This window comes from Procambarus clarkii, chromosome 63, assembly GCF_040958095.1.
Source record: "Procambarus clarkii isolate CNS0578487 chromosome 63, FALCON_Pclarkii_2.0, whole genome shotgun sequence".
Taxonomy (NCBI): Eukaryota; Metazoa; Arthropoda; class Malacostraca; order Decapoda; family Cambaridae; genus Procambarus; species Procambarus clarkii.
The window spans coordinates 10174119-10192311 of NC_091212.1; the positions used below are offsets into that span (position 1 = coordinate 10174119).

General features: G+C 48.6%; 1 protein-coding gene across 4 annotated transcripts in view; it reads right to left on the reverse strand.

The window, feature by feature from the left end:
* Window positions 1-18193, reverse strand: part of LOC123769535 (ras-specific guanine nucleotide-releasing factor 1) — a 126419-nt gene that overhangs the window by 45623 nt on the left and 62603 nt on the right. For all 4 annotated transcript variants that reach the window (XM_045760757.2, XM_045760756.2, XM_045760755.2 and 1 more), the window contains exons 6-8: window positions 13240-13433; window positions 10717-10842; window positions 10085-10187 (exon numbers count right to left, since the gene is read on the reverse strand). In XM_045760757.2, the coding sequence (XP_045616713.1) occupies window positions 10085-10187; window positions 10717-10842; window positions 13240-13433 (423 nt within the window). The remainder of the gene's footprint in view (window positions 1-10084; window positions 10188-10716; window positions 10843-13239; window positions 13434-18193) is intronic.

Here is an 18193-nt window from a genome sequence, read left to right on the forward strand (position 1 = left end):
GGAAAAAAACGATCACAGAGCTCAACAATATATGAATATCAACCTATTTCGTTATACAAATTTAATTACATCAAAATAAGCTTTCCTTATTCTTAAAGGTGACAACACATTGCGAGTTTCTTACTAATATTAATCGTTTGATTTAGTAAAATATAATAATGTTTACGTTTGAACAGATTGCTTTCAATTAATTGTTACCACAACAGGTAGGCAGGACAATGATATAGAGCATAAACAAGTAAATAGACACTCAAAACTTTTTCTTTTACCTACGTGGCTGCAGACATATATATATATATATATATATATATATATATATAGCACCGTTAAACGGCGATCTAATAGATCCTAGTTGACAAGGGTGTTTGACCGCTAGGCCTGTGAGAGGGCTTCAAATTTGGCAGCAGTTGTCACCAGGATATTGTGTGTACTTACCGGCGCAACAGTGCCACAATGTACTTACGCAACAGTGCCACGGTGTACTTACGCAACAGTGCCACGGTGTACTTACGCAACAGTGCCACGGTGTACTTACGCAACAGTGCCACGGTGTACTTACGCAACAGTGCCACGGTGTACTTACGCAACAGTGTCACGGTGTACTTAGGCAACAGTGCCACACAGTGCTGCGAGCCCCAGGCGGGTCTTGACCGAGGTCACTGCAGCCTGTGACACCCGGCCTCCTTACCCCTAAGTCAATACTCAGGGCCGACATCAATACACACACAAGATAACTTTAGTCACACCAGTTATCCTCAAGCAATAAGCAAGCCAATAAAACCTTCATGTCTTGAAGCATTTCTTCCCGTAATTATGAGTAATGGATCATACGGCTGAATGACTCACACAACACCTTTAATAACCTCGTATAAGTGGGACTCAGGAGTTTGGTATCGTAAGGAAAACATGCAAAAGTATCCAAATATTTATTTATTTTCCAAGAATATATTTAAGTTTGTATAGAAAATACAGATCTCTAGATTTTGTGACTCACATCCGTCTGACCACTGGAAGAGGTACAGAACAATTAGCCTCGCATTCTAGAACGTTAATTGAACTCAAGAAAATGATAAATATAACCTGTAGCTGGCAAGTGAATAATTTTGTAAACAAGATATGTTTCTAAACTGAGAAGAAGTGACAGCCAAAAGGAAGCAAGACCTTCCCCTTTTTCTTGGAATAATTCTGGAAGGCGAGGCCGAAGAACACAGACAAGCACACGTCAGTGGCTATAATGACCTCGTGTCGTGGGGTCATAATGACCCCTCGTGCCGTGGGGTCAACGACCCCTCGTGCCATAGGGTCAATGACCTCGTGTCATGGGGTCACGTATAATAGCTTCTCACACGTCAAAACCTATATTAAAGGACATTTTAAACAAAGTAACGAAGAACCTTGAACTTGTTACTACAATCAGTAGAAAGTTTTAGTTAGAAGTGAAGTGGAGACCAGGAGTTATGTGGGAATATTATCCCATTTAGAGCTTTCTTTAGCAAAGTTGAGATTGAGGACACTTTAGGCTGAAGGCAAAAATTAGGTTATTCTTTGCTTATATATATCTGGAATGAGTCAGTAATCTACACATTAAGACTATATTAATTTAAATTTATTTTTGCTTTAAAAAGCCTATGTGCCCTGCCTGAACGCTACAACAGGTAGTCGTGATGGAGTTACTTGTTGTTTTAAGTAAGCAAGTGCTAAGACGGTACAAGGACCCCCCACATGTATCATAGTATTCACAGGCTGCTTGCCCCCGGCATCCATGCCCTGTGTCGCCTCAGTACTCCCACGCATCGACAAGGGTGTCTGGGGCCAGATTCACGAAGCAGTTACACAAGTACTTACGAACGTGTACATCTTTCCTCAGTCTTTGACGGCTTTGGTTACATTTATTAAACAGTTTACAAGCATGAAAACTTTCTAATCAACTGTTGTTAATTGTTATAAACATCCTCCTGGTGCTTCGGAGCTCCTTAACTGTTTAATAATTGTAAACAAAGCCGCCAAAGGTTGAGAAATGATGTACAGGATGGTAAGTGCTTGCGTAACTGCTTCGTCAATCTAGCTGCGCAATATTCACGAAGCATTTACGTGATCACTTACGAAATCTCTACATCTTTCCTTAATTATGGCGCCTTCCTTTACATTTATTAAATAGTTTATGAGCTCCGAAGCATGAAGAGGTTGATAACCCTGGGTTGTAAAGTTTCCAAGTTCGAACAAGTTCATTATATGTAAACAAAGCCGTCACGATTAAGAAATGATATACATGTTTCGTAAACGCTTGACAAATCGTGGGCCTAGTGTTGGAAACTAACATGATACAGACGACTCAAGTCCAGAAATACAAATCATTGATGTGATATTAATGCAATTGTTGTTAGTGACAACGAGGTTACCAGACAGGTTACTAGGTGAGTACTAGGGGAGGGGGGGGGGGAGGACAGGTGGTCCACCTGTCACTACGTCCACCTGTCATGCTCTCGTCTGCCACCTCCTCTCTGTCCCACCTGTCTCTCCCATCTCTGTCTCTGTCTCTCCCTCTCTCTCTCTCTCTCTCGCTCTCTCTAACTCCCTCTCTCTCTCTCTCTCTCTCTCTCTCTCTCATCTTCACATTCATCTTTCACTCGCGTTTCCCTGAACCTACTCACACTCATCTCGTCCTCACACATACTCACGTCCCTCCCTCACATCACACTCCATTCCTCACATGACGGTGGCTGGGTGAGTCTGTGAGTAGCCCCCCCCCACCCCTGCCGGCAGTTCCCACCATTACTGCTACTGTAAACTGCCATAGTCCCCCATCCACTACTGCTACTGTAAACTGCCATAGTCCCCCATCCACTACTGCTACTGTAAACTGCCATAATCCCCCATCCACTACTGCTACTGTAAACTACCATAATCCCCCATCCACTACTGCTACTGTAAACTACCATAATCCCCCCATCCACTACTGCTACTGTAAACTACCATAATCCCCCATCCACTACTGCTACTGTAAACTGCCATAATCCCCCATCCACTACTGCTACTGTAAACTGCCATAATCCCCCATCCACTACTGCTACTGTAAACTGCCATAATCCCCCATCCACTACTGCTACTGTAAACTGCCATAATCCCCCATCCACTACTGCTACTGTAAACTGCCATAATCCCCCATCCACTACTGCTACTGTAAACTACCATAGTTCCCCATCCACTACTGCTACTGTAAACTAGGACACATGACTGACATGACGTCTTCTGAACAACAAGGTATTCATCCAACACACACATCATCTCATCCTCCCGTTGTGACTAATGTCTCGTATTCCAGTAACATCTCCGCTCTAACCTGTGCCACCTTGAAATTGTCACCCAGGTGACACTCATCAGTGCCACTTGGGAACAGTCATCCAGGTGACATCCATCCGTGCCACTTGGGAACAGTCACTCAGGTGACATCCATTAGTACCACAATGTTTGAGGAGACAAACAGATCTCGCTGTATCCGTCCAGCCTACCGCCATAACACTGCCTCTCACCATCACTACTGGCTAGACGCAATATTATAGTGAGCCAGACCCCTCACAACAACCTACTCCCGTTCGCTGTAGTGAGTGCCTGGCTCTCACAACAACCAACTCCCGTTCGCTGTAGTGAGTGCCTGGCTCTCACTACAACAACACCCGTTCGCTGTAGTGAGTGCCTGGCTCTCACTACACCCACTCCCGTTCGCTGTAGTGAGTGCCTGGCTCTCACTACAACCAACACCCGTTCGCTGTAGTGAGTGCCTGGCTCTCACAACAACCAACACCCGTTCGCTGTAGTAAGTGCCTGGCTCTCAACAACCAACTCCCGTTCGCTGTAGTGAGTGCCTGGATCTCACTACACCCAACTCCCGTTCGCTGTAGTGAGTGCCTGGCTCTCACTACAACCAACACCCGTTCACTGTAGTGAGTGCCTGGCTCTCACTACACCCAACTCCCGTTCGCTGTAGTGAGTGCCTGGCTCTCACTACAACCAACACCCGTTCGCTGTAGTGAGTGCCTGGCTCTCACAACAACCAACTCCCGTTCGCTGTAGTGAGTGCCTGGCTCTAACTACACCCAACTCTCGTTCGTTGAATGAGAGTTGGGTGTACAACGAACGTGTCTGGCATTATCGCTTTAAGTAAGCTATCTGCACACCCCGGCCTATAACAACAGTTAGTGTGGTAAATCAACACAAGTTCAGCCCTGGCTTACCCCACTTGACCCTTACAACATAAGTATTAACAGTAACTAGATACAAGGGTCGACCAGATATACAAAATGATTAGCAAAAAAAATCCATTCACACTGTTCAGGTCAAAATATATATATATATGATAGTTGCTGTACAACCATTGCAGTTGAGATGTTAAAGCCGTATAGAGTAAGCTGAGACTAAGAGTTACCATGCATAAAAAGTAATATTAAAAAGACTCCTGGCTCCCACTTGTACAAAAGTTTCAAAGGCAGTAATAAGTGAGGTGTTACCCTCATGAGGTGATTGTACACAAAGACATGAGTATTTGCAGCACTTGGGAGAGACCAAACAAGAGTGTGAGGGCGAGTCCACCACACAACACTGGCCACACCGGCTGTGGCCCCCCAGGCAGGCTGGGGGGGAGGGGGGCCAACTTGAGGCCAGCAGTCACAACTCAGACACCAAGTTGACCAACCCGGCCTCTCATCTACTTCCTCCCATTTGTAACCCAATCCACCACTCCGTTAAAAATACGACGTATTAGTGTAATGTAAAGTTCCGTAATATTAACGTTTTCTACGTATCGCCATCGAAAGGTTGATGAGAGCGAACGTTTTTGGTTAGTCAAAACAGATGCATTTTTTTTACGGAGTGGCAAATCGAGAGAAAGGCTGAATTAACATATTTAATAACTATCAATATTATCATTGATAGTTTTGCTGTAAATTCTTACTAGAGATAAGTGCTCAAATAATGCTAAGTAACTTATTGCCTGAGATACACTATCCTGCAAGCCCTACAAATGTAATTAGTTCAGACTTCCTAATAACAGTACACACGTGTCCACGTGTCCTCAATAAAATACAATATTAAACACCGATAATGACCCTGAAACCTACAAGCACAGTTCTACTTCAACTCACAAACCTCCGGCACTTTCTTCATAATTTACAATACCTTGCTGATGCTCTAATCACGTTTTGTGTTCAGAATATACAGAGTCCTTCATGTCCGACGATAGTAATGGCGAGAATAATTTCATATATTTGATTAGCTTATTTATATAAACCAAACAACAATGTATTCCGAATTGGTTTCTCTGGAACTGGGAGAGAAAGCTTAATATATTCTTGTCATCACTGTTAACGTCCGCCAATAAAATGAATTCAAAAGAAATGAATTTTTAAAGCCATCGAGCACAGTTGTGTTTATTAAAATTTGCGCATCACGGAAAATTTGTATAGCGTAATTTTGGGAAAACTTTGCTTCGACGCGTAATGACGCAAAGCCAGCGACGCGCGCAGAGAGGTTGGATCAAGGTAGAAAATTGCTTTGGTCGACATCATTCAAACGACTGACTCGCTCTGGCCATGACATAGCCATACCTGGACGAGGCAAGAGCGCCTGGCTCTCACTACAAGGAACGTGTCTGCCAGTATCCTTATAAGTAAGCTCCGGCAAGTTTTTTAAGAGGGCGGGTAAACAATAGCTACGGCCCCTTCCCCGTAGTGTTTGGTCCACCTATCTCCTCCCAGTACTGACACACCACCCCCACTCCTCCCAGTACAGTCCCACACACGGCCACCCCCAGCGACGCATGCACCACAGCAGAAAAATGCTTCGGCTGAACAACTACCACCTTACCTTGAGGTGCTTCCGGGGCTTAGCGTCCCCGCGGCCCGGTCGTTGACCAGGCCTCCTACCATCCAGGTCTCTTACCGACCAGACCAACACCCATCTTCGAAAGGGTTTATTCCCCCAGGTATCTAGCCATGGCGAATGTCGTATTGGACACCCAAGTAGCTCTTTGAAGAGGAATATTTCGCGTATGGTTGTTGTCTCAACAGTGGGGGTAAAGTTTGTTTCCGGTGCATTACTTCGTTCCCGCGTCCAGGTTCCCGCTGGGACCACCAACCCCTGACCATCCAGGAAGAACCAACAAGTCGAAGACAACACCCTTCTTAGTATTATTTCACCAGAACATCTTATTCAATCAAAACAACGCCAGAATTTGTTACACTTTTAAAATCAGCTCCCCCCCCCCTCCGCCTCTCTCAAGCAACAGCTAGTCACTAAAACTCGAAACATCAATGATGCTCTAGGAACGAACTTTTCTATGACGTAATTTCTGGTTGTTTGGCATTGTATGCCTTATCGTCCCACAAAAGAGGAGACACGCCTCTAACATCTTCAGAAAATATAGTTATAAATGAATTTCACGGTGAAGATAACCAGATCCAACTTTACCCTTCAAGGCCTGTCATCGTACAGGTCATGGTTCGACTCTCCACGAGTTGAAGTTAATGAATATACAGTTTACATCAGCAGGGAGGCGGGGTTGCTACTGTATACGGTTCTGGCAGTCCAGGTTATACAACGCACCTTGCATGGCTCATGAGCCACTTCCAGCCCACCACTTCAGTTTTTCCCTAACTAATAAAATGAACAGTACAAACTTCTATAGTTGCTCAGAGCGGCAATCTTTGTACTATGGTGCACATAGTTTCAAAAACTACTATCTAAACATGAGAATGGCTGAAAGTGAGAGTGAGAAAGAGAGAGAGAGTGGGGGGGGGGGGGGAGAAGATATTGCATTCACCTTGGTCCTCTGGACATTGAACTCCGACCCATTTACTTGCAGGCCGAAACTCTTGACTAAGACCACTGCAAACACAAGATTAAGGAGGGTTGGGGGGAGGGAAATTGTGCCCAAAGTGCGCAATTAGAACTCCTGGAGGTTCAGTAAATTAAGCCCGCATCATTCCATACCCAAAGTCTATATAACCTGTAAAGCGCTTTATTGTCTAAATCAGCTTTTGTAACCACCTCCTTATAACTTGCCGGAGCTCGAGTACTTGAGAGCAGGACTACACCAGTCCCGCTCCTCCCAGGCCGCTCTTGCTTGAGAGTAAACATGTTTATCCATCTGGTCCCTCATTCCCTCATTCATTATGATTATTTGTAGGAACAATGAAGTGAAATAGAAAAGTTATTTGATTTTTTTTTTTAACTGACTTGATATGTTTTAAGTGCGATAACACGATAAAAGGCTTTTAGTTCTCCAAGTAATTGATAAATGGCAACTGGTTTGTCATGTCATACACACTAAATTCAGCGATTAATGCAACACTGAGACGGAAAGACGGAGAACAATTGATGAACAATACCACATCCGCATGTCAACCCGTGCGACTTAGTTACAAAAATAAAATCGGATGAAGTTATTCCTGTGCCAACATCGTTCAATAAAACAAATATGGTAGTTTTTATCCTCGAATATCTGACCAATCCCATCGTGTTGCCTGCTACTCTCGACTACTAAAACCACACCATACCCGGCCCCTTTTCTACACCGCACCATAGTCCCAACCTTACCATTGCCGTGTGTTGTGGTGTAGTGGTTATGGCACCTACACCTACACCTCGTAAGCTAAACCTTCCCGGGTTCGCACCCCTGGGGTTGGATTTGACGAGTGAACACAACTTCTCCAACTGTTTGCCACTGTGCAATCAACAGTACTTAGGATATATCACGACTGGCGGATGGTGTTGAGGAGAAAATTTGACATATCCCTTAAAGTCTAGTGAGCAGAGGGCGGGCCAACCACAGGTAAGAGGCCTCCCATACATTGTAACTCTGCAATTGCTGTGTCCAACACTTGGTTACTCTCATCAGCTACTACTGCTACTAGACCACAGCTACCACCTGCCATGTTTACCACTAGACCACTACCACCACCTGCCATGTTTACCACTAGACCACCACCACCACCTGCCATGTTTACCACTAGACCACCACCACCACCTGCCATGTTTACCACTAGACCACCACCACCACCTGCCATCTCCACCACTAGACCACCACCACCACCTGCCATGTTTACCACTAGACCACCACCACCACCTGCCATCTCCACCACTAGACCACTACCACCACCTGCCATCTCCACCACTAGACCACCTCCACCTGCCATCTCCACCACTAGACCACCACCACCTTCCACCTCTCTCACTAAACCACGTCAATCACACTCACAGAGCTAATATAGGCCTTCTCCGGTTACCTTAAGGTGATTCCGGGGCTCAGCGACCCCGCGGCCCGGTCACGAGACCCATTAAGGTAACACTGACAACGGTCGACTCTCTACTCTCAAGAGATCCACTGCGGTAACAACGACGGGGTTCCCACCTATTTAAAACGACTTTAAAGTAACTATTTCGAACAAATGCGAGTAGACGCAACTGAGTAGCACGAGAAATTGAATGAGCGTAACACATTGATATTTTGTTTATGGAATTCTTAAGATTTAATTGATAAAACATGATTGAAGTTAGTGCGTGTAGATGAATAAGGATTGGATGGGATGCGCAGCCTCTGGAGTATTACACGTGCTGTCCTTATAGGGGGCGTGACCCCAGGTGGTGTGTGGGAGGGTCCTGTCTCGTTGATGCTGTGTCAACATGTATCCTCCTCACCTCTCCATACGTTATCAAATTACACCCATGTAAACGTTTACTGTCTGATTAAGACACATGTAATATTCCAATACAGACTCACGTATTAACTCGACTATTTGTTCACTTAGTATCTGCCCATTTTGAAAGCCGTAATGGTCCCTACTTGGGTACATGTAGCGTTTATTCAATCAGATACAGTGATGTGGTCCGAAATAGCTGGTCATCTCCATCTCTTGAACAGTCTACAGCTGCACCGAATAATGCAAATGCATATAAATTGCAAGCAACACAACATGAAGGTAGCAGGTGGCGTGCACGGCCCACACAGCGCAGACACAACCACCAACACCTCCACAGCACCTCCACTGACTTGTACAAAAATGTGCTCACCAAATAGCACATCAAGCTTGAAGGTTCAATTTTCTACGAGTACGATGTTATGTACTGTACTTACTTCCTGAATTGCACATGCTTAGCCTTTAGGGTGGCGAGTAATTGCAGCAACAAACATTTGTGCTACGCAAGATCGCGTATAAACATGACATATCTTAACGATGTTCAAGAAGCAGCAACCGTAATATGCTGTGTGAGTTCTGCAGTTGTCAACTGCTTATTGTCACCTGACTTGGTTTATTAGCTGCACATAATTAGACTCAGACCAAAATGTTGCCATCACCAGGAAGGCTGGATAGTAGCAGTGGCAAGAGATGCCAATAACAAGGACAACAAGATGGCATGAAAGGCTTTAAGAAATCAACACTGACACGGACTTGGCCCAAAAGCCAACCTGTCCGTTTTCAGGAGGTCACCGTCGGACGTTGATCTTCTCCAGAGTCTAAAGAAGAGCGCTCCTCTACTGGAGTTAAACCAGCAGTTCTACCTACAATATCTGCTTCTTCAGGGGAGGAATTTGGTGTGGCTGAAGGTGTAAACACGGACGACCCTAACTGAGTATTGCTACCTGAGGCGGCTATTTCTTCACATTCATCAAATGATTCATCAGAAATACGCACGCTTTTCTTTCGGATTCTTGGAATATCAGATGCCCTTCGGCCAGTGTCGGGCTGTGGCGGGGACAGTGGCGAGGCGCCTAAACTGAGTGTGTGACGCACCATGGAGGCCCCGGCAGAGCCCGTCACAGCTACCGGAAGGGCGCTGCCTAAAGAACTTTGCCGTAACGACGAGAGTCGACGCCGGTTGCCGAAGGCTGCTAGCTGTTGTTCACGAGACATGTAAGAGACGGTTGAGTGTGAGCGCTGGGAGCGTGGCGTCGCCCCCGTCTCCTCCCCGTCTTCGCTGGTGAAGAGGTCCGTCGTTTTGCGCGGGAAGTCGATAGACCTGCGGGGGAAGGACGGCACAGACTCCTTGGGGAAGCAGGAACTGAGAGAGGACGCAGCTGCCGGCTTCTTACCCTGACGTACAAACATCTGGTTGACGTCGAGAAGTATATCGCAGCCCTCCACTATCATCCGCTCGATGGCCAGATTCTTCCTGATGTTTTCAGTGTCGCTCACCTGCAATATGATTGATGTGTCGAAGTTACAAACATTTATCAGTAGCCTGCTAACATGTGGCTCAGTTTAAGCACTTGCTAGGACCTACGAGCATATCATAAATTAACTAATATTTGCATCAAAGCCTACCTGCAAAAAAAAGTAGTGTTGAATCATAAACATGCATAGTTTAGCAAGTTTTACATGTTTCCAAAGTGTGGTAAATTATTACCTAACAGCGGTTTATGTACAATTTTCTTATTAATCTAAATTCAAATGCACAAAGAACTGTATCATTAGTTCAACTTGGTCCCCATGCCATCGGAGACGACTGGCTCCAGGGGCAAATGTCCGCGGAGCTTTCCCAAGGATGCGGAATATAGGCTCCTAGACACAACAGTCCTCTCCTGGTAACCCCATAACCTGTGACACCCGAGGTCAGAGAAGCGGGTGTCCGTGGGTGGAGGGAAGAGAGGGCGTGACCACCTCCAACCTCCATCCACTAGACCACCACCACCTGCCATCTCCACCACCAGGCTGAGTAGCGTACCTCGTCGTGCATCTGGCGGGAGAGGTCCTCGAGCTGCATCCTAGCGTGGTCGAGGCTCTTCCTCTCCACGTGGTTGTGGGGCGTGTGGGCCAGGAGCTCGTGTAGAGTGATGATGTACCGCGGGATCTGCAACACAAGCACACTCTTACTCTTCAAAGCCAATCCGGTAGTGATTACACACCGAGGGATTGTATACAATCACACTCTTATTCCTCAATCGAATGAAACGTTCGCCTATTGTAGGTGCTACCAGGGAGGAAGTTATTACATAAACAGCAAACTAAAGCCAAACAAGTCCCCCAGGATCTGACAAGATACTTGCTCGGCTCCTTAGAAAATGTTAAGAGCTTAGCGAGTCGTTGTATTGCATAAATCCTTCAAGTCGAGCATATTACCGGAATCCTGGACGGTTACTACTCTGACGCCCATTTTTAACAGCTAAGGAAGATAACGTGCGCCCAAACCATCAAGCTATATAAATTAATAGCTATTATAGCTATACAATTATTGAAACTATAGATTCCAATATAGTTTACATTTTGAAAAACATAGCTTGAAAAAAGTATTGACACGGTTTAACAAAGGGGCCGCAGTTAATAGTGAAGAGGCTCCCGTTATCTTGAGGTTATCTTGAGATGATTTCGGGGCTTAGCGTCCCCGCGGCCCGGTCCTCGACCAGGCCTCCATTTTGTTGCACATCCCGGGCCAGGAAACTGCCGTAGCAGCTGTCTAACTCACAGGTATACATATATATATATATATTTACTGCTAGGTGAACAGAGAGCATCAGGGTTGAAAGAAACTGCCCATTTGTTTCCGGGATCGAATCCGGAATCGTAGGACTACGAATTCCGAGCGCTGTCCACTCAGCCGTCAGGCTCCCTGACAGGCTGTATCTAAGCCTCCGATGCTATGCCTTAGGAACGGCTCGGTAGAAAGGTAGGTACTCAGAGGCTCCGGTTATTTAGATTTAGACACACAATTGAAAAATAATATTGCAGATCTACCGCCAATACTAAAATTGAGCGGAAATGTATTCAGAAAACTCAACATCGCAACAATACGATTTTGGTTGCTAGGCTTTTATTGACGTGACACGTGATACATACTAATATCCGTGACATACACACACACACACACACACACACACACACACACACACACACACACACACACACACACACACACACACATACACACACACACACACACACACACACACACATACACACACACACACACACATACACACACAAGAAATATAAGAAAATTCACCTTCGCAAATAGAGTGGTAGACGGTTGGAACAAGTTAAGTGAGAAGGTGGTGGAGGCCAAGACCGTCAGTAGTTTCAAAGCGTTATATGACAAAGAGTGCTGGGAAGACGGGACACCACGAGCGTAGCTCTCATCCTGTAACTACACTTAGGTAATTACACTTAGGTAATTACACACACACACACACACACACACACACACACACACACACACACACACACACACACACACACACACACACACACACACACACACTGGTACACGTGACAGATACTGATCACGTGGTACACATACTGATACACAAGATACATACTAATCATTTTAAGTACATAGATATACATAATACATACTGACAGGGGATATTTACTGGCACATATGGCACGTAATGAAAAACGTGATACATGTTGACACACACGTGACACTATCTGTAGCGTAATACACACTGGCACATGTGATAGATACAAGATACATACTGATACACGTGATATATTAACAGGTGATACATACTGACATACGTGACATATTATGACGCACATAATACATACTGACACCCCGGATACATACTAACTTATGACACAGTGACACGTGATTACCCATGCCGGGTATCGAGTCGTGTGAGTACCGAGAGAGTGAGCGGTTTTGATGTTCGTGGCGGGAAGAAGTTATATTGTGACGTTCAAGTTAAAGTCCCGACACGAAGAGTCAGACACAGTGGTGTGGGACAGACACGAGTTGATTTATAGAGTAGTACTCTGTCTGTCTGTCTGTCTCGCAGGCGTGCGACACAGCTGTATGATATCTTAACATGTGTTAATCATGCTAAACGTGCATGACAAGGCTACCTGTCATGTTTTATTCCACTCACATACACCTTCATATTGTCATAAGAGGCCGTACATTTGCTTTCTTAATGATTGATTTACATCAACTGTCATTAGATGCACTCCTTGGTAGTCCGGACCTCTGTAATGTATCCAAGTTTATGTGTTTCTGTTCTAATATCAGCATGTTGAGTCATATATAAATATCTCGCTACTACTTGATACTAGAATGGTGTTATATAGCCATACTGGCTTAGCACCTACTTCTGACAATTGCTTACTTACTTAAAAACACTCAACGTAATATTACTTAAAAAAAAAGATGTAGCCCACATATTGCTGAAGAAAAATCGAATAACATTCTATAAGACGTTTATTATATTCACGAAATTTGACATGACTGATGAGAGAAAGAGGAGAGGCTGACCTGGTGCATAGGATAGGTGAGGAATGTTTCCAGAGTCCGCCCCTGCAGGTTGGGTTTGTTCTCCAGGCGGCTGAGGAAGGCCCCGAAGTGCGGGTTCTGTTTACACTCGGCCAGCACCTGGAGGCTGTAGTGGTGGTTCCTGACGTACTCCTGGTAGATGCTCAGCATCGGCAGCAGCATGTCGAACAAGTCTCCTGCTCGGTGGTATATTATATTAGGGGGTATAGTGCCCATGCCCCACCGCGGGTAGGGGGGAGGGCAGGGGGAAGGGGGGGGGGGGGAAACGCCTCCCCCACCTCCGGGGGAGGTGGGGGAGGGAAGACTGCCTGCTGGGTACCAATGCAGGTCATAAATCAAATTAAACAAAGAGTTGAGCAGATTAATAAAGGGGGTTGCGTGACTTGGGTAAGGAGCTTGGGATAGTCTACTTAGTAAAGCAGCAGGACGGGAAATAGCTGGTCCTAGTTCTGAAAGATCGTATAATAGAAGTCTCTTTGATACTTTCTAAATACTGTTAGAGGCAGCAAGCGGAAGGAGGAGGAGACAGTGTGTTGACCGCTCCTCCTCAGTGGCGACACCCGGCCAAAAACAGCAACAAAAAAGTAATGCAAAAAAGTGAATTAAGGAAAGAAAATAGCTTCAATAAAATGCAAAATTATAAAACCAATTGGCGTAGTTTGCGGCATTACCAAAGCAGAACTAAGGGTTAGCACCATACTAGAGGGGCAGAGAGAGGGGAGCGGCTGGAGCACGATACTGGGCAGGAAGAGACAGGTGGGGCAGAGAGAGGGGAGCGGCTGGAGCACGATACTGGGCAGGAAGAGACAGGTGTGGCAGAGAGAGGGAAGCGCCTGGAGCACGATACTGGAGAGGAAGAGACAGGAGGGGCAGAGAGAGGGGAGCGGCTGGAGCACGATACTGGAGAGGAAGAGACAGGAGGGGCAGAGAGAGGGGAGCGGCTGGAGCACGATACTGGAGAGGACGAGACAGGTGGGGCAGAGAGAGGGAAGCGCCTGGAGCACGATACTGGAGAGGAAGAGACAGGAGGGGCAGAGAGAGGGGAGCGGCTGGAGCACGATACTGGGCAGGAAGAGACAGGTGTGGCAGAGAGAGGGAAGCGCCTGGAGCACGATACTGGAGAGGAAGAGACAGGAGGGGCAGAGAGAGGGGAGCGGCTGGAGCACGATACTGGAGAGGAAGAGACAGGAGGGGCAGAGAGAGGGGAGCGGCTGGAGCACGATACTGGAGAGGACGAGACAGGTGGGGCAGAGAGAGGGAAGCGCCTGGAGCACGATACTGGAGAGGAAGAGACAGGAGGGGCAGAGAGAGGGGAGCGGCTGGAGCACCATACTGGAGAGGAAGAGACAGGAGGGGCAGAGAGAGGGGAGCGGCTGGAGCACGATACTGGAGAGGAAGAGACAGGTGGGGCAGAGAGAGGGAAGCGCCTGGAGCACGATACTGGAGAGGAAGAGACAGGAGGGGCAGAGAGAGGGGAGCGGCTGGAGCACGATACTGGGCAGGAAGAGACAGGTGGGGCAGAGAGAGGGAAGCGCCTGGAGCACGATACTGGAGAGGAAGAGACAGGAGGGGCAGAGAGAGGGGAGCGGCTGGAGCACCATACTGGAGAGGAAGAGACAGGAGGGGCAGAGAGAGGGGAGCGGCTGGAGCACCATACTGGAGAGGAAGAGACAGGTGGGGCAGAGAGAGGGAAGCGCCTGGAGCACCATACTGGAGAGGAAGAGACAGGAGGGGCAGAGAGAGGGGAGCGGCTGGAGCACCATACTGGAGAGGAAGAGACAGGAGGGGCAGAGAGAGGGGAGCGGCTGGAGCACGATACTGGGCAGGAAGAGACAGGTGGGGCAGAGAGAGGGAAGCGCCTGGAGCACGATACTGGAGAGGAAGAGACAGGAGGGGCAGAGAGAGGGGAGCGGCTGGAGCACCATACTGGAGAGGAAGAGACAGGAGGGGCAGAGAGAGGGGAGCGGCTGGAGCACCATACTGGAGAGGAAGAGACAGGAGGGGCAGAGAGAGGGGAGCGGCTGGAGCACCATACTGGAGAGGAAGAGACAGGAGGGGCAGAGAGAGGGGAGTGGCTGGAGCACCATACTGGAGAGGAAGAGACAGGTGAGCTGGTAAATATTGGCTCAGTAAAGAATCAGGAACAGGTCAACAGGTATGGAGCAACACTGTGCAGGAAGAACAACGACAGTGGTTTAGTAGTTAGTGAGTAGTGGTGGTGGTGAGTGTAGGAGTGGTGGTGGTGGTGAGTGTAGGAGTGGTGGTGGTGGTGAGTGTAGGAGTGGTGGTGGTGGTGGTGGTGGTGAGTGTTGGAGTGGTGGTGGTGGTGAGTGTAGGAGTGGTGGTGGTGGTGGTGGTGGTGAGTGTAGGAGTGGTGGTGGTGATTGTAGGAGTGGTGGTGGTGAGTGTAGGAGTGGTGGTGGTGAGTGTAGGAGTGGTGGTGGTGGTGGTGGTGAGTGTAGGAGTGGTGGTGGTGATTGTAGGAGTGGTGGTGGTGAGTGTAGGAGTGGTGGTGGTGGTGGTGGTGATTGTAGGAGTGGTGGTGGTGGTGATTGTAGGAGTGGTGGTGGTGGTGGTGGTGGTGAGTGTAGGAGTGGTGGTGGTGGTGGTGAGTGTAGGAGTGGTGGTGGTGGTGGTGAGTGTAGGAGTGGTGGTGGTGGTGGTGAGTGTAGGAGTGGTGGTGGTGGTGAGTGTTGGAGTGGTGGTGGTGGTGAGTGTAGGAGTGGTGGTGGTGGTGGTGAGTGTAGGAGTGGTGGTGGTGGTGGTGAGTGTAGGAGTGGTGGTGGTGGTGAGTGTTGGAGTGGTGGTGGTGGTGAGTGTAGGAGTGGTGGTGGTGGTGGTGGTGAGTGTAGGAGTGGTGGTGGTGGTGAGTGTAGGAGTGGTGGTGGTGGTGGTGAGTGTAGGAGTGGTGGTGGTGGTGAGTGTTGGAGTGGTGGTGGTGGTGAGTGTTGGAGTGGTGGTGGTGGTGAGTGTAGGAGTGGTGGTGGTGGTGGTGAGTGTAGGAGTGGTGGTGGTGGTGGTGAGTGTAGGAGTGGTGGTGGTGGTGAGTGTTGGAGTGGTGGTGGTGGTGAGTGTAGGAGTGGTGGTGGTGGTGGTGGTGAGTGTAGGAGTGGTGGTGGTGGTGAGTGTAGGAGTGGTGGTGGTGGTGGTGAGTGTAGGAGTGGTGGTGGTGGTGGTGAGTGTAGGAGTGGTGGTGGTGGTGAGTGTTGGAGTGGTGGTGGTGGTGAGTGTAGGAGTGGTGGTGGTGGTGAGTGTAGGAGTGGTGGTGGTGGTGAGTGTAGGAGTGGTGGTGGTGGTGAGTGTAGGAGTGGTGGTGGTGATTTTGTAGGAGTGGTGGTGGTGAGTGTAGGAGTGGTGGTGGTGATTGTAGGAGTGGTGGTGGTGAGTGTAGGAGTGGTGGTGGTGGTGGTGAGTGTAGGAGTGGTGGTGGTGGTGGTGGTGAGTGTAGGAGTGGTGGTGGTGATTGTAGGAGTGGTGGTGGTGAGTGTAGGAGTGGTGGTGGTGGTGGTGGTGGTGGTGAGTGTAGGAGTGGTGGTGGTGGTGGTGGTGATTGTAGGAGTGGTGGTGGTGGTGGTGGTGGTGAGTGTAGGAGTGGTGGTGGTGGTGGTGGTGGTGGTGAGTGTAGGAGTGGTGGTGGTGGTGATGAGTGTAGGAGTGGTGGTGGTGAGTGTAGGAGTGCTGGTGGTAGTGGTGGTGGTGGTGAGTGTAGGAGTGGTGGTGGTGGTGGTGAGTGTAGGAGTGGTGGTGGTGAGTGTAGGAGTAGTGGTGGTGGTGGTGGTGGTGAGTGTAGGAGTGGTGGTGGTGGAGGTGGTGGTGGTGGTGGTGGTGGTGGTGAGTGTAGGAGTGGTGGTGGTGGTAGTGAGTGCAGGAGTGGTGGTGGTGGTGAGTGTAGGAGTGGTGGTGGTGGTGGTGAGTGTAGGAGTGGTGGTGGTAGTGAGTGTAGGAGTGGTGGTGGTGGTGGTGGTGAGTGTAGGAGTGGTGGTGGTAGTGAGTGTAGGAGTGGTGGTGGTGGTGGTGGTGAGTGTAGGAGTGGTGGTGGTAGTGAGTGTAGGAGTGGTGGTGGTGGTGGTGGTGGTGAGTGTAGGAGTGGTGGTGGTGGTGATGGTGGTGGTGAGTGTAGGAGTGGTGGTGGTGGTGGTGGTGAGTGTAGGAGTGGTGGTGGTGGTGGTGGTGAGTGTAGGAGTGGTGGTGGTGGTGGTGAGTGTAGGAGTGGTGGTGGTGGTGGTGAGTGTAGGAGTGGTGGTGGTGGTGAGTGTAGGAGTGGTGGTGGTGGTGGTGGTGGTGGTGAGTGTAGGAGTGGTGGTGGTGGTGGTGAGTGTAGGAGTGGTGGTGGTGGTGGTGGTGGTGAGTGTAGGAGTGGTGGTGGTGGTGAGTGTAGGAGTGGTGGTGGTGGTGACTGTAGGAGTGGTAGTGGTGATGGTGGTGAGTGTAGGAGTGGTGGTGGTGGTGTGTAGGAGTGGTGGTGGTAGTGGTGGTGGTAGTGGTGGTGGTAGTGGTGGTGGTAGTGGTGGTGGTGGTGAGTGTAGGAGTGGTGGTGGTGGTGGTGGTGAGTGTAGGAGTGGTGGTGGTGGTGGTGGTGAGTGTAGGAGTGGTGGTGGTGGTGGTGGTGAGTGAAGGAGTGGTGGTGGTGGTGATGGTGGTGGTGAGTGTAGGAGTGGTGGTGGTGGTGGTGGTGAGTGTAGGAGTGGTGGTGGTGGTGGTGGTGAGTGTAGGAGTGGTGGTGGTGGTGGTGGTGAGTGTAGGAGTGGTGGTGGTGGTGGTGAGTGAAGGAGTGGTTGTGGTGGTGAGTGTAGGAGTGGTGGTGGTGGTGGTGAGTGTAGGACTGGTGGTGGTGGTGGTGGTGAGTGTAGGAGTGGTGGTGGTGATTGTAGGAGTGGTGGTGGTGAGTGTAGGAGTGGTGGTGGTGGTGGTGGTGATTGTAGGAGTGGTGGTGGTG